The following is a 21,953-nucleotide window of genomic DNA, read 5'->3' on the forward strand; positions in this document are numbered from 1 at the left end:
ATTTAGCCTAAATGTTCCTTTTCTTAACTTCATTCATTGTTCTTTATCCACCCCCACCCCGTTATCGTTAATTCCTCATTCTTTCATATGTTTTTAAAGTGTTATGTCCATCATTTCAAATTTCCTCTTCTCTGAGCTCTTGCTATACCTTTCTGGTAGAGGTGGCGATAGATGAACATCTGATCCTATGTTAAGTTGGGCCTTGTTTTCAATGTGATTAAGAAAAATGACTAAGTGGTGGGTCACATTTCTCTTTCCATTGGTAACATATTTGTTCTGTCCCAGTGACCTCCTGCACCAGCCACATTAATGGAGCACATCAAAACATTCCTGTTTGCTTATTGCAACTGTATCACGTAAGCGAGAATGGGAGTCAGTTTAATGATTTTGCCCAGGTGCCACTTAGGTTTTAAAGAGAAAATATAAAAAATAATTAGATTTGCCAATTAAATAAATATTAAAGCCAACATGTTAATGGTATTTAATTAGGATAACTGCTTTTTATTAAGCTTAGAGAGTGATAACTTACTAATTTTAACACTGGGTTCTTCTCAGGTCAACTTGAAACTTGGACAGTATTTCTCAAATCAGGAAACTTAGTTATTCTTAGCCAATCAACAAGTGTATTCATTCATCAAGACTCATATGGGTATATAATCAATAGTTCAAGTTTAGATACACCAAATGTTCCGGTCATTTACTGAACACAAAATATACATGCAGTCTTGCAAGTGATTAATATAGACCAGCGATGGGGCCCAGCAGCTATATCACAGAAGACCATAAATCACCAAGATTTCTTATTACATTTACTTATAATCATCACTTATCAGTCCTTTAGTGTATCTCTAAAATTTATTGCAGTTTAAATGATTCTCCAGGGAATGAGGATGCACCTTGATTTAAGGAACTCTTATGAATGTGCTCCCTGCTATTTCTGGTATTTAATTTGAATACATCAAAAGTAATGGACTAAAGTTATTGTTTGAGGCACTCCGAGGCCAATTTACTTTGTTTTGCAAAGGAATAACAAGTGTATAGTATCACTTAGTTGAAATACAAAATTTGGTTCCTTCAGGTCTCATTAGAAAGAGTGCGGATTCAACAAGGTACCTTTCAGTTACTTATATACTAAAGAACATGAAGTGACATACAGTCTCTAAAATGAAATCTCCCAACTTCTGCTCAATCCTAGTTTCCCTTGGGATAGGGGAGAGCTGGTCAAGTGGTTGGTCCAAGTGTCTGGTAGCTCTTTATGGGTTCAGCACCTTCTTTGGTGGGCTCAGAAAACTCTGAGGTCCCACCCGCTGACCTCAGTTTTATACCTGGTTTTCAGTAATTATTGAAGAGGGCTGACCCTCTTATTTCTATTGGACCCTTGTCATACGGGCGCTCAGATTTCTGTTTCTCTGCTGTTTCTGTAGATGGCATCAGTGTATAAGAAATTTATTTGATCCTTTTCTTGGATTCTTTTTATGGGTTTTTTTTTTTCATTTCAAGGATTCTCTATTAATCCAGACTATTAATTGGAATTAATTGTCCATCTTTCTCTTAAAACTAATTAAAATGTTTTTCCCAGCAACTCCAATTGCAAGGCTGTTCCAAAACCTCACTTCTGTGATGGTTAGAAACCTTTTTCTAATTTCAAGCCTGAATTTATTTATGGTCAGTTTATACCCATTTGTTCTTGTGCCTCGTGTTTACCCCACGATCTATTTATAGAGAGCAATCATCAGGACTGGAGTAACCCATCATTGAGCCGTAGGCTAACAGACACTTCTCTACTCCTGGGGGATTCTGCACCAAAAAATTAAATTCTGCACACACTATTTTAAAATTCTGTATATTTTATTTATCAAAATAATGCAATATAATCACTTCAGTTCCAGTTATTTTGGTAATTTATTTAAACTACAATACAATGGTTGGAGAATGAACGTGGGGAGCATTGGAGGAAATCCCCAAACCCCTGTGCCTAATAGTAATGTAGATAGGTTCAACCCTTTATTTCTAGTTATTAGTCAACAAATACATGCAGCCGTATGCTGAGTGTTACAACACAGGCAACTGAAGAGCAAGTGAGGACTGGGGAATCAAACACTCAATTTATATTGGCGACTGACCATCTCCAGAAAAGGAATTAGCAAACAGTTCATGGAGCACATTTTGATAAGAAATTTTTTCAGTCCAAAAAGTTAAACCAGTTATAATCACTGAAGCACCATAAGCATTTATAAGGCGCTACTGTCCTTAGAGCATTCTAACAATGTAAAGGAGCCTTAAAACTTTTACACCTGTTTTATACTCCTGGGGGAATTCACAAAGACAATGGGAATAATTCACTAAGCAGCAGCCTGCTACATTGTGCTCTGCCTGAGGGGACGGAACCTGTCCCACACCTACCTACCTCAGAAACACCCCGAAGCCCTGCCCCTCCACACTGAGCATGTCACAATAGCGAGCAAGAGGAACACAGTGTGTGTCTGTCTGTCACATACAGGACTGCCCAGCTCCCCCTTCCCTGTCCCCCCCCCCCCCGAGTGATTTACATCTCTACTGGCTGCTCCGGGCACCTGAACCGACCTGCCTATGCTGCCAGGAAGGGGCATGTGACCACTTTTTCAGCTTCCTTGGCAGAAGTCATTTTTCTGTGGGGAAGCAAAGAAATCTGCGGGGAACATGAATTCTGCGCAAGCGCAGTGAGACAGAACTCCCCCAGAAGTAACTTCTCTGAGCCTAGTGCAGAGGGGTAGCCCCAGTAGTGGGGAAGGGGGCGTTGGAGAGCGACCTACCCCACATTCACCTGCATCAGTGGCTCCCTCCTCTGGGTGTTGCGACCTGCCACATGGGGTCACAATTCCACTCAAATTTGGCCCTGCTGCCTCTCCATCATTTTGGGGAATTTTTCACTTTTAAAAAATAGCTAAATTTCAAAAAGAGAAGTCAAAATGTTTTGTTTCAATATGGTCGAAAAAAAACATATTAAAAAAAATCCAATTTTTTTCAGCTGAAACCATTTGCTGAATGTGGCCCAAATTGTGAATAGTTTTGTTGCCCCAAAAGTGCATTTTTCTGCAAATTTACTATTTGTTGCAAAAATTTTGTTCAGCTCTAATATTTAAGTTAATATATAACAGGAGTGCAGTCACTGTTTTTTCTTGTTGCTCTTTTTGTGAAGGAGAAAGTGCCTTGGCCTGTACTAAGTTGTGTACAGCGTTCACCATAAAATCTTTACAATTGCCATCACAATGATGTTCACAGTATTACCCTGTACTTGGTACAGGTAGCACTGCAACGTTATCCACTTGAAAATGCAAAACTGTGAAGATTTTAAAGGCAATCGCTGTATCTGAAGTAGTATTTTACATGCTGTTTTATTTTGCCACTCTTTTAGAAAATGTGTTGTTGCCATGACACCTGGCTTCTGAGGTACAAAGAACTTTGTTAATGGAACATCCACTCCAAATGTCAATGTACAAATGTTTACAGATGACATGTTTTCAGCAGGAGGGGAAGAAATTTGTCACATTAATACTCAAGAAATAGATGACAGTTCATTTATGTTTTTCTCATCTCCTTGTAAAAGATTTGTGAAAGTGTACAAACAGTAGAACATATTCTACAGTTATTTTCTGTCCAGTTCCCTCAATCCGCATTGAGGAAAACAAGATGTAAATGCTTATTGCTGTTATAGTAAATTCCAGATGTTTACCGTATGACCAGTTCATCGGTGGCCAGAAAAGCAACTTAAAAAAATACAAAAGGAGCCCAGATTTATCATGGCATCAAAAAAAAGCCAGAGGATAAGGAGGGGCAGTTTGACAATTTTCTGGGCTCATTGTCCCAGGGAGCACTGCTGTACACAAAAGACTGGGCCAAATTCATTAGAGTCTAAGTTGTGAAACCTACACCCTCTTCTGGCCCTCTCTGTGTAATTTACACTCCCTTGGATTTGTATCTGCTTACCAATGTGTAATTTAAATCTCCTTACACATAATTTCTGAATTTGGCTCATGGAGTCTAACGATATCTAGTTGGAATGACTTATACCCTCCTGTTAGTTGCCTTTTCTATTTATGTCCCACTGCCAACCACTTAGCCTCTAAGACAGTAGAAATTTACTTGGGAAGACCGGTTTTCCAACATTTTCAGCTGATTAAGCCTTTAGGTAAAAGTGATCATTTTAATGACCGAAGCATATTCAGTCTCCTATTTTAAAACCCATCTTACAGATTCTATTGATAAAATATCCTGGCGCAATAGCAGGCGGGAACACAAAAAAAGGAGATGGAAAAAGTAAATGTCATCAACCTCCATGACATGAATGAGCATGCAGAAGAAGAGCCTGGAGGGAAAAGGAGGATGCTTGTTTTTGTGTTTCCACAAAAGTGTGTGGTCACTCAGCCTTTGGCTACAGACCCCTAGCTAAAGGGTATTTGCAGATCCTTGGGAGTGTCCTGTTTAATAGTGTATACAATGCACCCTTACTCATAACCTTTGGAAGGGATGGCTATGGGATGTTACCTCCTTAGTGTAAGATCCATTAATCAGAACAATTCTTATGTTTAAGCTGCTAATTAATTTAAATTTTATGATTAAAAGTTTTGGTATGTGGAGAGGCTGAAATGTGGATATGTGTAAGTAACCTTGTGTGCTCTTCAATAGGCTTGCTATGCTGCCTCTGCTGTTGGGTACCTGACAGGAAGGTAAGCTGCATATTTATTTTATATAAAACACGGGAATTGTTTGAGCTAGGGCATTTTCAGTTCTATTTTTGGAAATGATGTATGACTTAAAGCAAATGGAGTACGACTGTAAAGCTAAAGGGTGCCTCTTTGTAATGACACAAGAGAAGTGCATAGATTGAGTGTAAATATCTGTATATCATTTTTGCATCTATTAACTTCCTTAACCTAAGTTGAGATTTAGCCACTAGTGACTTCAGGAAGTTAAATTATCCATTGAGGAATGGAAGTGAGATTAGTTTACAGTTTCAGATAAATGAACTATATGCTCAAAAATGCACCATCTCTGTTAGTCTTATTTGAGGTAACTAAATTAGCTATTTTCATGTATAGAAACCCACCAACATTTTGTTTCTTAAAACTTGCATCTAAGTTAAAAATGGCCAAATGAATTTCTTTTCAGTTTGGGAGAGGGGCACAATAACATAACTAGTATTTAGAACATGCATGGCCCTGCTGTATTAATAAATATTAAGTGAATGATTAAGCTCTATACTCAAAACTGTGTAAGGTTAGCACTTACGCAAGCTGCATGTTATTGCATGGAGATGCTGTTGTGATAGTTGGAACATAAATCTAGAGTTACAGTTAGCAGTTCACTGCTGTATCAGCTTTGCTGTCGATGTAAGTCACAACGCAAGAACAGTGACATGCACAAATTGAGTGGTTAAGTCTTACTGGGAGAGAGACAACATTGCCACTCTTATAACTTTTTTCTTCAGTTTTACTTTTTTTTTAACTCCAAATACTAATGCAACACCGTAAGCCCAATACACTCATATAAAAATAGTCAAAACTAAAGCTACCACCGTTTACTGCAGTATGGGAGATGTGCTATGTCTTTGTCACAGGATGGGAGATCTGCTACACCTTCGTCCATTTCAGAGTTAGACATATGACATGATATATTGATAGTTTGATTTTTCTTCTCTGAATAAATGTTTAATAAAGAGCCCAGTGTTCTGTTTTGCCATGTAAAGGGTCTGTAAAGCTAGTGGAACTGGCCACTCTACCATTGCCATAAAAAGTGTTCCAACTTAGCATAAGGCCAGCGTAATGGCTCTGTGATGACTCTTCCCCACCACAACCCCATAGCCACTGGTGTAGGGGGCAGGGCCAGATTGCTACCATACTCTAGCTATTCTGTGCTACAAAAATGGCCCCTTAAGGGCTGTTAACTTATAGCCAAGTATAGTTAGAAGCTGCTCTTACTAATGTTGAGGATGAGCTGAGAATAGGGGAAGCACAAAGATATCTTTACGCCACTTTCCCTTGATCATTGAGCAGGATTCAGGTGGAATGGAAAATGTGGCCAAAGTGTTTAAGGGGACACTGTCAACTTGAAATCTAATCAATACCAAATATGAATTAATAGTAGCTTTCATGTTCTGTTGATGCTCCTGAATCCCTCTGCACTGTTTTTTTATAATTGTTTCCTTATTTAAAAAAAAAAAAACTGTCCCCTGTTGTGTCAATTCTCCACCCCCACCCCCACACACACACACATATGTATAAAGTTAGAGGACTGTTTATAAGAGGGGGAAAAGTGAAACCAACTAGACATAGTGCTGTAAAATGCAGAAAATAAACACACTCCTTTTTCCAGTTATAGTGTCTGTGTTACTTTTAACAACTGTAGGCTTAAAAAAAAAATCAGACAAAATGATGTTTTTAGGTCAACGCTGTCCCTTTAAGTGTTCAGTATTAATATTGTCTTCATGTAGCTTTATATATTATGAATTATTCTGTAAAGTGCCCAGTACTCTGTACACATCCTACCCTCCTACTCTATTGAAGTCCTCTGGGTGCTGTATATTTTAATAAACAATTCAAAATACATTTAAAACTCCTAAAATCTTAAAAAATAAATATAATTTAATCATGGACATCTGACAAAGAGATGGGGAGAGAAGGTAAAATGGAGAGGGAAAAGTGTGTGTGTGTGTCTCTCTCTCTCTCTCTCATTCATTCATATAATATATAATGGCTAGCAGTGGTGAAATTAAACAAAACATCTTCTAGAATACAAAATGTTTAGGATTTTAAAAGTGAAAAGAAATGAGACAGATTTCAGGGACAGCAAATTCCTCACCCTAAGATCCTTCACTTACATTTCAGTGTTCTATGATGGAGAATCTTAAAAAGAGGGTGGCTTGAACACACAAACCCATCAGGCTGAGATTCAAGGGGATGTCTCGAATACTCCCTGGATCTACATCATCAAATATCAGCAGTGTCAATTTAAATCAACCAATAGAGGCAACCAATGCAGGACACCCTGGGTGAGCCCAGTATGATCATGGTAGCTCAAGCCAGGGACTAAACCTCCCACTGTATTCCAAATAATAGGCTGCCAGTGATGGAGCAGATGTGGTTAAAGGCAGTCACAGTAATGGAGCTTTTTGACCACCAGGGCATAGGTCAGAGGTGGGCAAACTTTTTGGGCCGAGGGCCATATCTGGGTGGGGAAATTGTATGCAGGGCAGGGGGTTGGGGTACAGGAGGGAGTACAGGATGTGGGAGGGGGTGCGGTGTGCAGGAACGAGCTCAGGGCAAGGGATTGGGGCAGAGGAGGGGTGTGGGGTGTATGAGAGGGCTCAGGGAAGGGGGTTGGGGTTCGGAGGGGTGCGGAGTGCAAGAGGGGTGCAGACTGCAGGAGGGGGCTCAGGGCAGGGGTGCAGGAGGAGTGTGGACTGTGGGAGGGAGCTCAGGGCAGGGGGCTGGGGTGCAGGAGGGGTGTGGGGTGCAGTGGGGGCTCATGGCAGGGAGTTGGGGTGTGGGGTGCAGCAGGGGGCTCAGGGCAGGGAGCTGTGGTGCAGGAAGGGTGTGAGATGCAGGGAGTTGGGGGGTAGGGGTGCAGTAGGGGTTTGGGTGCAGGCTCTAGCCCGGCTCCGCTTACCTAAAGTGGCTCCGGGGTAGCAGCAGTGCGCACCAGGGCCAAGACAGGCTCACTGCCTGCCTGCCCTGGCCCCACGCTGCACGGCTCCAGGAAGCTGCTGGAACCACATCCCTGTGTGGCCCCTGTGGGGGACAGGGACCCACAGGGCTCCATGCGCTGCCCTTGCCGTGCCTCCAGGTACCTCCGCTGAAGCTCCCATTGGCCGCAGTTCCCTGTTCCCGGCCAATGGGAGCTGCGGGGGGCGGTGCCTGGAGGCAAGGGCAACGCACGGAGCCCTTTGCCGCCCCCAGTCCGGGCTGCAGGGACATGGAGCCGGCAGCTTCTGAGAGCAGCGCGGAGCCTGCCACACCATGGGGGCGCAATCCCACAGGCCGGATCCAAAGCCCTGAGGGGATGGATCTGGCCCGTGGGCCATAGTATGCCCACCCCTGGCATAGGTTATGTGGTCCTGAGCTAACTACAAGTGCAGCCTGCACAAGTTGCAAAGCTGAAGAAAACTACTTTCATACCTTGTTCACGTGTTTTGTTTTGTTTTTCATAAAGAGGATCTGGGTAAAGATGAATCCTAGGGCAGGTCTACACTGGAAAGTTAGGTCAACGCAGCTACACCCCTCGGGGGGGGGGGTGTGAAAAATTCACACCCCTGAGAGATGTAGTTAACCTGACCCAAGCTCCAGTATAGAGAGTGCGAGGTCAACGTAAGAATTCTTCCTAGCTACCACCTCTCAGAGAGGGGGATTTAGTACTGCGACAGAACTCCTTCCGTTGCTGTAGTGTCTACGCTACAGCGTTTCTAGTGTAGATATAGCCCTTGATTCCTAATCTGCCTCTCTGGCTCCAAGCGCATCCATCCATATGATGCAATTTGGCTGTCGCTCTCTAAAAGTTTAATATTCTTGAAGTTGAGCATTTTTCTAATTCTTGTTTGTACTGTATTTGATGTTCTGTATTTTTCATTTTCCTTCTGATCTATTTTGCCTCTAGGCCAGGAGTATGTCTTGTTGTTTCTGGTCCAGGTCTCATACATGCTCTGGGCGGAATGGCAAATGCGAACATGAATTGCTGGTAATGTAACTACATTTCCTCTTACTAATTCTAAGTATTAGCACAATCATTGTCCAAACTGATATTCAGATTTTTTTGGTTTATTGCTCTTCATTGCAGATATTTCTGCCTTTTTGATATTTAATAAAAAATTTCTGTCATTGGAAATGAGAAGTGAATTCATTTTTCTTCAGTACAACTTATCTCATTTAGTTTTTCTCATTTTCAGAGATAAAAATCCTCCTGCCTTGCTACATCATATGTTCTGTAAAATCCAGTTATTTACTGTGTAATGTACCCGGATACATGTAAAAATCAAGGTGGTAACCAGTCTTCTGATATTCTGTTGATGAGTGCAGTGGGTAGAAGCAGCTCTGAATCCGAAAAGAAGCTTACAAATGCTTTGGGGTTAATGACTGCCTCTCTTCAGAGGTGATCACATTGGCCTATGTAATAACAAAATGTTTGGTTTTTGATGCGTGTTGTTGAACAGTTAAATGTTGAATTGAATGAAGATGAAAGTGCAGCAGCAATAGTGTTTACCCCCACAAGTCTTCACACCAATATGGCAACTTTAATTGGCCTGTGAATAAAAATAAAGTTGCTGAGTGAGTTACGTGAAACATTTTCGGTAGAAGATCGCATAGCACTAGGTACATATGCACCAGACCATAAAGTTAATAAACAGTTGGCTGGCAAAGAGCAAATAGTGACGGTTTTAGAAGATTTTCATATGTAGGAAGCAGTGTTTGCATATGCTGACAGAATCACCTGATGGAGAGAGAACTTTGTAGTTTATCGGATAGGGTCCAAACTGCTTGTCACACAAGAATTGGCTACTAATACTTGGTTATATATGAAACTGCCTGACCAAAAGAAATCCTGGTGTGACTTTGCTTTTAAATAATTGATGAGTTTGGTCACTAGGAAGAAGCTTTCGTATCACTTTGGTTAATTTGTAAGACATGTTTGGCTGATGTTTGCACTTTACCTCTGAAAATCCAGTTTGGCTGAGACTGGTTGTGCATGCCTGATTTAATCTTGCACAAATCTGAAGTCTTGGCAGAAGATGAGGAAAGTGGATTATCCTCTAGCTTGACAGAAGATTTGATAGCATCGTGAGAATCAGATCAATCTACACGCTAATTGACTAAGCATTAGTCCAAGATGTTTATGTTTTTGTCCCTTACACGTAGTAGGTGTCATGGAAATAGATGCATACATTCAGTGGTGAAAAATCCACATCCCTGAGTGCCTTAGCTATGCCAACCAAACCCCTGATATAGACACAGCTAAGTCAATGGAAGAATGCTACTGTCGACTGGGGAGGTGGAGTTCTTAAAGAGATGCGGGGGGGAAACGTTTCACTGTAGTCTGTGTTCACACTATGGGATTACAGCAGCATAGCGATGGCACTATATTGCCCATCGTGTAGACATGTAGTCTCTATTCCCTTTTCCAGCAGAGATACAGACCCTGAATTATTGTCCAAACTGCCCCCTCCATTTTATTTATTTATTAATTTAGTGTTAGTAACTCAAACCTCAGTCTAAGCTTTTCTCACTGAGCTTGGCTGTTTCTATGGTTTCTCTCCGGGGTCCTCTCTGTCCTAATTTCCTGCAACAAGCAGTGACTCTTCTATACCTTTAATGCTCTGGTTGGAATTAACTGGACCCATCTGCCAGCACAACTTGCCAGTATTTACCTTGCAAGGTTTTAACATCTGAAGGTGAAATCTTGGCCCCACTGAAAGCCCATTGACTTCAGTGGGCCAGGATTTCACTCTGGGTACGTCTACTCTGCCAAAAAAAAAAAAAAAAAAAGACCCACAACAGCAAGTCTCGGACATGGGTCAACTGAGTTGGGCTTGTGCTAAGGGGATAAAAAAAGAAGTGTAGATGTTCTTTCTCAGGCTGGAGACCAGGCTTTGAGAACCCCCCGCCCCGCACTGAGTTTTGGAGCCTGGGCTCCAGCCGAAGCGGGAACGTTTACACTGCTGTCTTTAGTCCTGTAGTACGAGCCCGAGTCAGTTGATCCAAGCACTGAGACTCGCTGCCATGGGGTTTTTGTTTCTTTGCAGTGTAGATGTATCCTCTGAGAGTCTGCTACCCTGTTACTAATTGCTATGTGAGCTCAATTAAAGTAGACACTTAAGAAGCTCTTGTAAATTATGGTTGTAAGAGGGAAAACCTTTCATTCTTAGTCCATTCAGAAAAAATATAATCCATTATTAAAAATGATCTACAGTATTCCCTGCTTTTGTCAGCATCATTTTGAGTGCATATAGTTTTATCATGGTGTAGCTGCCGTGAAAGATTGTATTATTGCTCATGACAATTAGAAGATTAAACTCCAGATAAGAGCAGCACTTCATAATGCTACTGTAACCTGTGGTTGCATCAGTGTTTCTTCAGCTTAGCTAAAGGTCTCATCCTACAGACACTTACTGCCGAGCAAAATACTCAGTAATGTGAATAGTTCCATTAACTTCAATATTCTCCCTACCTAACCTGCTCTTGACTGCGGCTAGGCTGCTCACAGTAGTAAGTGCTACTATTGGTAACATTTAAGGGAGTATGCCTGTAGAAATGTACAATGAATTTATTTGGGGGGGTGGGCAATGTTTCTCAGGGCTGTGTTTTGTTTTGCAAAAGTCCTCTTCATAGATGAAATTTGGAAAAGCTAAATGGAATTGGCATAGGACTTGTCATCCTGAAGTGGACCAATGATGTAACTAGGTTGTTGTCCTTTTTCTGATGTCAGCCTATATCTAACGCCTCAGAGGAAAGTAAAGTACCACCACCCAACAAAATAAAACATCCAGAATGGTAAAAGTGGGTGTTTTGTATGCTTCAGATCTGTTTTCCATGGGGATTTTTATTCGAGATGAGACCAAGCTACAGTGTTCCAATCTCAGCATTCCAAAACTTTTGGATCAGACGTTTTAATTTGGCTCACTATAGAGAAGTGGCCTGCTTGTGAAATTAAGGTTTAGATCCAAATGTCCCCAGTGGTGTCCAGGATTGGAGTTATGTACTGGGGGATCTCTAGTTTTGCCTTTTAAAGTACTCCTATTATGCATATTCTAATCAATAAAATGGATTTACAGAGGAAAATGTTTTTGGAGAAAAATCCTGGAAAGCTAATGGAGTGCTATGCTGGAGTTAACCTTACTCAAAAAGCAGATTAAGTGGCCTTCTCATATTAACTCATCATTTCACAGCTTATAAAGTATCATACTGACCTAGAAACTGAATGAACTAGTTTTCGTCCTTCCTGGGAGGAAGGCATTTATAACTTACAGCACTGGTTTTAAGAATCTGTCCCACATGAAGATGTATTCCATGTCTCATATTAACATTCTCTTCTACACACACTGTCTCTCTCATTGACTATATATAGAACTAAACTAATAACATAGGCATCTATGGCCATGTTAAAATGTTGCTCATCTCTCTCTCCTTCAGGTGCATTGTAAAAATTTGATGTGATAGAAGCATAGCCATCACTGAAAAATGTATGGCCAATTGTTGCTGCATGACTTATCTGCAGTGCAGGAGAGGGCTCTACACTCAGTGCAGATCTCTCACCTCTCTTTGAGAAAAGAGACTTAACTAGGTTCCTTATTCTAATGACTGTGCACTGTGGAAGAAATGTAATTGTAATATCCTAAAGGATACTAAAAAGTTTACTCTTTGGCAAATGAATGCTGTTTAGAGTCTGATATAAAGTGCTGATCTCCCTCTACTCCTATTGAGGTCAATGGAAACTGAAGGTGCATAGTATCTCTGTAAGAAGCATTAAGCGATAGGCAGGATTGGGTCCTAAAATATATATCTTAAGAATCAGATTTTTTATGTGTTGTTTTGGGGCTCTTTTAAAATTTGCTTTTAAAAATAAAATATTTTTTATGCTTGTTTCAGGCCTTTGATTGTTATTGGAGGTTCCTCTGACAGGAATCAGGAAATCATGGGAGCTTTCCAAGAATTCCCACAGGTACACAGATATATAACTTTCTGCATAAAGGCTTCAGGTAAATAAATGGAGGCAGATCCTCAGCTAGTGTAAATTGTCATTGCTCCACTGAACTCAGCTGTGGATCTGCCTTTCTGAGTTTGTGGGAATTTGTAACTTTTTGCTTTCTGGAAGGCTGGCTGTTTTTTATCACAGCATGTAGAACACCCATTCATACTGAAGTAAGACAGAAATTGGCAAAACACTTCATTGAATCCGTTTTGGTGACTAAAATAATTTCTTTTCATGATAAAGATTCTGTTTTTTCTATGATAAGAAAGGTAGAGTTTGTCAAGTGCTTCTTTGTAGCATGTTTCATTACAAGCTGTTGTAGGCATTGATATTCTGTGGAATTTTTCTTTTGTAAACAGTAAATGTGAATTAATCGCCACAACACTTTTATAAAGAAAAGAAAAAAAAGTATGTGATTCTTGTAATGTTTCCTTTTTTTCTTTTTCTTTTGCAGGTTGAAGCTTGTAGGCTATACAGCAAATTTTCTGTCAGACCCAGCAGCCTAGAAGCTATTCCTGCTGTTATTGAAAAGGTACAAAACAGTACATAGCAACACATGGTTAGCATTTAGACAGCTTCTCTTTAATTCCTCAAGTTTTGGAAATAGTTATCATTTAATTCCCTAATCCTACAAATTTACTACGGGCTTGTTGATTAGTTAAGTCGCTATAAACACTTGGGCGATCTTTCCCATATGTTAGTTCATGGAATAAGGTTACAAACAGCATATGGGCTCAATCTGACTCTCACTGAAGTCCACAAGAATCTTTTAGTTGACTTCAATGGGAGTTGGATAAAGCCTTAAAAAAGACATTCTATGTGACAGAGGTGCAGGAGTTAGGACTGCAGTATGTACAGCTTCATCTCTTCAGTTTTGGCTGTGAAGCAGTATTGCTAGATGCTCATTTTGTGAGATTTAGGATTTCCACAGAGACATCCTTATTTTAGCTCTCCAGGATTAGGTTTGAAAAGTCTCATGCCACTGCTCCAGCACCACAATAACCCTGTCAACTTAAATCCTGTCACAAGCAGTACTGTTTCCAGAAGTGCCAGTTCAGCACAGTAGCATCTATGGAACAGGAGCACTGGTGTCCTAAGTAATAGAAGATGGCGGCTTCAAGGATCATGCTACTTTAAACAGAAATTCAGCAGGAAATTTTGACTTAGTAACTGCAGATATAATAGCTGATAGTGTTGCTGTCTCCGTGTAAATGAGGCAAAGCATTTACAATCCAAGAGCTTCTGTCCACTGGCTCACTTCAACTGGCTTAAATGGGGTAGGAGGGAATTTAAAAAGTTAGGTTAAAATAGCCCATTATAAATTGTGTCCAGGAAGATTTTCCTGCAGGTGCATAGGGAATAAGACAGCGCACTTTCTTCATTACACTGAGTTTTGTTTTTTGTTTTTTAAGTATTAAGATTTTTAAAAATTCTCTTAAACAGTGATTAAAATGGTGCTCTTCTCTCAATAAATCTAGGCAGTGAGGTGCAGTACCTATGGTCGTCCAGGTGCCTGTTATGTTGACATGCCAGGAGACTTTGTAAATCTACAGGTGAACAAGAGCTCTGTCAAGTGAGTACAAGTTACTTGGATGGGTGAAGTTGTTAGATACAGAGTTTTTCCTACATAATCTTTTAATCCATTGGTCATTGCATTTAGCCAAAAAATCTGTTTGAAGTTATATATATAATTTATAAAAAAATTTATATCTATATAATTTTTTTCTTTTTAAGGAAAGGTTGCACAACCTACCATTGGGGCTTGAACACACTGAAATTATATTACTTGCAGTCCAGCCTATGGATGTAGTAGTCTATTATGTCATGCAGCAGTGAATTTATAAGAAGTGAAATATTATGACAGTATTGTTATGCCATTATGTAAAGCAGTGGTACATTCTCACCTAGAATACTAGGGATATATAGAAGAAAGAGATGAGTTCAATGATCGGCAATGAATTACTAGGAGACATTGAAAAATATATATATATGATGAGAGATTGAGAATACAGGGACTGTTTACATTAGGGGAGGAAAGCACTTAAGCATGTACTTAGCCCCATTCCTATTCAGGAAAGCACTTAAGTACATGTTGAAGTCCCATTGACTTAATGGGGTGGCATTTGAATGGCAAGTATTGTGTTAATTGAGGTACTCCTGTGATATCAAGTGCTAGGTTTTGCAGTCTTATATGGGGACACCGTAGAACCTGCAATTAAAAAGGTGGTAGGGGAGGTTTCCATTGCATTCCTCCTCTTCCCCTGCCCTCTCTAGGACAACTGTGAAAATCTTGAACCTTTGGCAGAGTTCTCAAGAAAATATCATCTCTTTTTTTTACTTTTGTCAAAAGCGGTGGGGAGGAAACTAGAGTGGGGCAGCCTTTGCAGCCATTTTATTGCTATAATGAGAAGAGAGGGTTTATGCAGGGAGGTAGCTGCCCACAAATGAGAGAGAGGAAAGGAAAGGTTCAGAATGCCAGGCTTTGCCAAGACAAATAATTTGATTTAAAATGACTATATATGTGTTAATAGAAATGTGCATAGGTTATTAGTTCACAATGTAATGCACATATAAAATAAGGAGATATTAAAATTAGGGGGTTTATTTTTGCAGCGTGCTAAATATTTTGCTTGTTCTATGGAGTGGCTTATTCTCAGAAAAATTTGGTTTGAATATGATGAGCAATTTTAAATTTTGTTTGTAAAATAAAGTTGCTGTTCTGACAAATACCATGGACAGTTTAAAATAAACTCTGTTATTTTACAGTGAGTGACTGATTTTATCTTTTGATAATTGCTTGCTTTTCATTGCATTTCCTTTGAAGATGCTGGCCTGTCTGTCTTTCAGATATGTTAAATGCTGTTTGCCACCTCCTGTCTGCACAGCTGAACACTCTGCTGTATCTGTAGCAGCATCTATCCTTGCACATTCCAGACAGCCTCTCCTAATCATTGGCAAAGGTAACATGATTTGATGTAGCTTTGAACTTTACCACATGTTGGAAAGAATAGTGACCAAAGTAATATTTCTCTTAAATTTAAAGCATCTCTTTTCTTTTCACTGTTTATAAAATAACATCTTTAAACTTGGAACTAAAATCTGTTTTTCTGCTGGAATATTTTTTTCCTCTATCTTGTACATACACTGACTTGCTCTAGATTTTCCCTTTATTTTTTCTTCTAGAGTAAGTCAAGTCAATACAATACACTGAATGTATATGGAAAACAAATGGGTAAATATTGTCCTAAGTGTAAAGCCTGTTCCAACCAAAGCTTAAACAAACCCTGTTTGTCAAAATGTAAAAGTCCCTTCTCTGACATATACCTGTCTAATACCCTTGCATTCTACTGTGAGAATCAGAACACCGAACCAAAGTGATCTTTATTATTTGATTTGTACTCACTGAATATGCCAGACTACCAGAGCTGGATCATGAAGCCCACTCTGTAACCATACAACAGCTGCTGCTGCTGCCATTGCTATATTACAGACTTTCCACTACACTCTGCCAGTGCACTTCATTTCTGATCTAGAGGTGGTCCCTCTATGGATCAGAGGGTAGTTCAGACTCCATGCGCATTCAGTCATTTTGCCTCTCTTCTAAGGGAGGCAGTTCTGATGCTTTTTGTGATGAAGACACATATCCACCAGGAATTGAATTGAAACCACCAATTTATTTCATAAAGGCCACTGAATTCCTAGGCAGTTACTAGAGAGCTGGCTGAATATGAACAGGTGAATGAGAGATGGAAGGCTCTGATATCAGAGAGCGAGGTTCTATATTCTCACATAAAGAGAAATTGAAAAATTTTGGATTGTTTACTCATAGAATGGAGACAAATATGTGACATGATAAGAGTATATAAAATAATGAATTGTATAGAGAAGGTAAATTAGGAGCATCTCTTCTCCCTGTTCTGTAACACAAGACCAAAGGGACATTCAATGAAATTGAATAGTGGGACATTTGAAACTGATGTAAGGAAATACTTTTTTCCACACAATGCGTAATTAGACCGCAGAACTCATTGCCACAGGATGTTGCTGAAGCCAAAAATACAGCAAAATTCAAAGAGAAATTGGACATTTGTATGGATAACACACATATCCAGAATTGTTGTTGTTTAATGCTAGCAAAAAATTTGCTAAGGATATAAAACCTCATTCTTCAGGTTTTAAGCCAATTATCCTCTTTGGGGTCAAATTATCCCACATCTGCTTATTATGGGACTTCTTGCACCTTTCTCTGAAGCACCTGATGATCACCTTTGTTAGAAACAAGGTATTAGACTAGATGGACCACGAATCTGATCCACGAGAACAATTTTTATGTTCTTCCTACCAATCACCAGAGTTCTCCAGTCCTCTAAAATTGGACTTGTTTTCTAGTAGTCAAGATCTTGCAGATGACTAAATAATCAGAGCGCTTTTGTTGGCACGTCCATTCAAGTGCTTAGGAGATGGTCTGATTAAAACTCAAGAGAGACCCTAAAGTCACTTATCAAATATTTTAATTGCAGTGCTTTCTACTGTGTATGCTAAATATCTAGCGCCCTTATTTCCAAGCTTCGGTCATTGGGAGACCTCATAATTCCTGTTAGGTAAAGGTGTCTTTAGCTGCTTCAGTGTAAAGCATGACACACACATTACTATGTTACCCACAAAAACTCAATGTTAAAAGGCCATTATTAAGGTTGAAAAATCAAGTACTTGAAAGAAATGCCAGAATCAAGATTACCTGTGCATCCTTAATTCAGGCCCCTTGTGTGTGCGCATTATGATACAGTTGTTAATTACATGATCGTATACTTTTTTTTTTTTTTTTTAACGCTCATTCAGTGCATAGGACAGACCTGGGAATGAATCAGGGTTGTGTAGTGAAGAACAGTGCCATTATCTATAGGACCCCTGCCTCTTTTGTTGCAGAAGTTGGAAGGTGTGTGGTGAATGAGGCAGGGGATTGCAGGAAGAGAAAGGATGGTCTCATGATTAAGGCAGTTGAATTCTACCCTGGGGAACAGGATTCTATCCCTGCCTCTGCTACAGAGTTCCTACATGATCCTACGCAGGTCACTTAAAGAAAACTTTTCACAGATGGTCAATAATTATGTGTCCTTCACTTTCTGGGCGCCTGACTTGAGATCCTGAAATCTGATTTGAGAAGTGCTGAGCATTTACAGCTGCAACTGAAGTCAATGGGAGCTGTGCTTTGAATGTATGAAGTGCTGTATACTCTGAAAAAATCAAGTCCCAGGTGCTTCAAAGTGGGCACCCAAAATTAGTGGATTCTATTGACCTTTAATGTCTGTGATCTCAGATACCAGTCTTTAAAATGAGAATAAAACCCTTCCATCTTACTGTGAAAATAAAGTAGTGTTTGTAAAACACTTAGAAACTATAGTAACAAGCACCATAGAAAAACCCATTGGGAAAGTAATCTGTTTTCAGAGTCTGATTTGAATAGTGTACAGTATATAAGGATTAGGACCACACATTGAACAGTGAGGAGAAAATAAAATGGTGCTCACTTAATGAGCAACTATGTATTATTAATTTTGTGCACTGACTGAGATCGGTGTGGTGGAAAAAATAGCATGTGATCTTGTAGTTAAATACTTCATTGTAATGCATACACATTGCGGGGGGGGCTGGATTAAGGCTGTACAGACAACATTAATTCTGCTATTTCCTAACTTTCCAGTGCTTGACCTTGCAACCGTAATTTTCTGTTAACATAGTTTTTGTGTGCATAATTTCCTAAGTATTTAAAAAAACAAATTGAAAAACAGAAATTCCATCATGTGGTATCCTGTTGACATACATGTGGTTCATGAGCAGGGTTAGAACCTTTAGATTTACAGCAGAGACCTCCTCCACTTGAGCTAATGGAATAACTATAGCAGTAGTAGATTATCATTCTCTGTGTGGACCAGATGAGACACACAGTTTGCAATGGATTTCACAGATGCTTGTTGGCAGCAGAGGAACGATGAGACTCATGAATCCTAAGTTCCATTGCAGGCTCTGGAGAGGAGTGTGTTCTAGTGGGAACAGATTCTTCTGCTTATACACCCCAAGTTTTTGACCCCTTCTGCCCCGTTCCCTGCAATGTGACCGTGTCCCAGTCCTGTCTTTCCTGTGCCAAATCACAGGGGTGCTAAACTTCTCAGAGAAAGGATTGCCAGAATTTTATACCATAGGCAAAACAATGTATTTTTCCCCAACCTCTTTATCAGAAACAGCTAAACCATTTTGGTGGAAATTTTTCTGAACACATCCTGCCTGTGGCAGGCACCTGCCATGGAAAGTCTCAGCCAAACAGTTAACGTTTGGCAAGTTACAAGCAACTGAAAACAGGGTTTTATAATGGGAAGTGTCAGGCTGTCTTAATAATAGGCAGTGCTACCAGCCCCATCTATATAATATGATGATTTAGGTTAATTGAAGAGTATATGTTTTAGAGATCACACTGTTCTCCTGTTTTAGAGAAACATTTAAGCATATTTGTAATTTTAAGCATATAAGTATTTCTAAGTCAGTGGGACTATTCACTCACATGCTTGAAGATAAGCCCTTACTTAAGCACCTTGTTTAAATGAGGCCATGAAAAGACATAATTAGAGATCACATTAAACCCTTCTTTATACTTTGTTTCCTGTAGGTGCTGCTTATTCACGTGCTGAAAACAGCATCAGAAAGTTGGTGGACCAATGCGGGCTACCCTTTTTGCCTACCCCAATGGGAAAAGGAGTTGTTCCTGACAACCATCCAAACTGTGTAGCTGCAGCCAGATCCAGGTCAGTATAAACCAAGGCTTTGCTTCCAATCCTATCTTCTGGGAAACTAATAGGAACATACCATTAAAGATACAGCAAATTGCAATATGTTACAGATACTGTGGAAGGCCTAACACAAAAATCAAAAAAAAGTTTTAAGTGCAGCTGCATTTCGTGCCCTGCTTTATGGCAGTGGATAAAGCCAGTAGTGTTACACAGCTTGTGTCAAATGCTGCTTAGAACTGAATCCGGGGTGAAAGCTTGGGAGTCACTAGTAAGTTTTGGCAAAAGCTAGGCTGAATTCTTTTGAGTTACATTTTGTTGTATAAATATTAAGCCTATATCAGACAACATAGTATTTTTAACATGTAGTTTATAGCACAAAATGAAGTATGTAAACAAGTTACATTACATGTAGCAGAAAACTACTGGCATATTCAGTGTTCTGACCTTTAAGGCTATAAAGGTGTCTATAAAATGGAGTATCACAATTCAAATTTTGCTTTATGCAGCCTCGCTTTTATGTCATTTGTAGTACATTCCAGTTTAATTGAACTAGGGTCTCTGTAAATCCTTTAATTGGATTGAAGAGACATATATTGAAGATTGTGTTTTAAAAAAATAATTGTAGTCACCCACAAATGAAGGTGAGCTTACTTATAGAGCACTTGTAGGTATGTGTGTACAGTGGGCTTACTTTGCAGCTGAAACTCCTATATACTTAAACATAAACAAAGTTGTGTGTTGAGCAAAATACCTTCATCATTATGCAGTATGTTATTAATAAATCTGAGAACTTAAAAACTACACCTGAGGTATTTTGCTCAGCAGCTGGGCCACCTTGGGCATACACACCAGAGGGCTGAATTAAGGTTGCATGTAGGCTGACCAGACAGCAAGTATGAAAAATCAGGACAGAGGGTGGGGGGTAATAGGCACCTATATAAGACAAAGCCCCAAATATCAGGACTGTCCCTATAAAATCGGGACATCTGGTCACCCTGGTTGCATGGTCAACCTTCACTCTGGTGTTTTCTAATTTTTGAGTACTTGACTTTGCTACCTCAAAATTCTGTTAAAGTAGGGTTTTTGTTCATTTGTTTTTTGCTCTAATAATATTTACTTTCACAAAATGAATGCTGTTTTAGAAAGAACTTAGTGCTTTATTTGGAAATTCAGAAAATCTTCTGCTTATATAAACTGAAGAGACAGTTTGTATAAAAGATTTTTAGCTTGCTGAGCTAAACAAATATAGACTGGAGGGAAGCAAGATTTGTTGTTTTATTCTCCTAAATGATAGGGCTGCTGTGCTATCTGGAACTATTGCCATTTTTGAAAAGCAATTAAATATAAAAATATTTACATTTCATATTTTTCTCTTGTTTTCCATTATTAGGGCATTGCAACATGCTGATGTAATAATATTGTTTGGTGCCAGGTTGAACTGGATTTTGCACTTTGGACTTCCACCAAGATTTCGACCAGATGTAAAGATTATCCAGGTAATCTAGGAAAATAATTTGAACGGCACCCTCTGTAGGTTAGCTCTCTCTCTCTGTAATAACCTGCTCTTTCATGTGATGATCTTTGTCATATTGACAGTGCAGTACAATGCATGTGATCACTGTAGTTCTCCAAAATAACTATTTTTATTTGTTTTTAATTCCCTTGATATTTTCAAAATCAATATAATGTTATTCCGAGCATGTAGGACTTGATGCTGCTCCCACTGAATTAATGGCAAAGCTCCTATTCAGTGCAATAGCCCAAAGATTGGGCCCATAATGCACATGTACCATGTATGGGACTATAGTTTCCTTGATCAGAAACAAAGTTTTGAAATTGTGGAATTGTTCATAATAATGGATCCCTCTCTCAGTAGGATCCTTTAAAAACATTATCTTGTATTTACAGTCAAAGCAAGCAAGATCTTGCTGCTCACTATCCGAGCCTGACCACTTAGAAACAATGAGAGTAGAAGAGGAAAGGCTACTTAACAAATGAATACTTCTGGCAAACTGTCTGTATTAGGAAGGGTAGAATATAAACACAATTTTACCCCTCCCCCATTTCAAAATATTGTAAACCATTTGTCCAAGGGCAACAGTCAGTTCTGCTCTCTGATTAGCTGGCTTTCAGTAGTCTGAAACATAATAAGTCCTCATCTGGTCTCCTCCAAAGGTGTCCAGTTTGGGCTCTTCACACTAGTAGTAACAGTTATATATAGTACTGTGTGTCGGAGGTATAACAGAAGCAGTAATTCGGTACTAAGGGTACAAATGAATGTCTGAAAATGGGTGTGTACAGTAGGTTTTTACTTGGAGTAAATCATCTCTTGAATAGCACTTCCAGTAAAGATTAGAGGAAATTACTCTTAAAGCCAAAGTGAGGACTAATGAGGTTGTTAGAAAATACTCTTCTATTTTACAGTGTAAGTCTTATTGACTTAAAAATATTCCTAAT

General features: G+C 39.5%; 1 protein-coding gene across 3 annotated transcripts in view; it reads left to right on the plus strand.

The window, feature by feature from the left end:
- The window catches only part of HACL1 (2-hydroxyacyl-CoA lyase 1), a 33,731-nt gene that overhangs the window by 5,378 nt on the left and 6,400 nt on the right, over nucleotides 1-21,953 (plus strand). For all 3 annotated transcript variants that reach the window (XM_074945706.1, XM_074945707.1, XM_074945708.1), the window contains 8 exons: nucleotides 4,666-4,706; nucleotides 8,629-8,709; nucleotides 12,612-12,684; nucleotides 13,169-13,246; nucleotides 14,193-14,287; nucleotides 15,562-15,674; nucleotides 19,376-19,511; nucleotides 20,887-20,992. In XM_074945706.1, the coding sequence (XP_074801807.1) occupies nucleotides 4,666-4,706; nucleotides 8,629-8,709; nucleotides 12,612-12,684; nucleotides 13,169-13,246; nucleotides 14,193-14,287; nucleotides 15,562-15,674; nucleotides 19,376-19,511; nucleotides 20,887-20,992 (723 nt within the window). The remainder of the gene's footprint in view (nucleotides 1-4,665; nucleotides 4,707-8,628; nucleotides 8,710-12,611; nucleotides 12,685-13,168; nucleotides 13,247-14,192; nucleotides 14,288-15,561; nucleotides 15,675-19,375; nucleotides 19,512-20,886; nucleotides 20,993-21,953) is intronic.

The sequence above is a fragment of the Natator depressus genome, chromosome 2, assembly GCF_965152275.1.
Source record: "Natator depressus isolate rNatDep1 chromosome 2, rNatDep2.hap1, whole genome shotgun sequence".
NCBI lineage: Eukaryota > Metazoa > Chordata > Testudines > Cheloniidae > Natator > Natator depressus.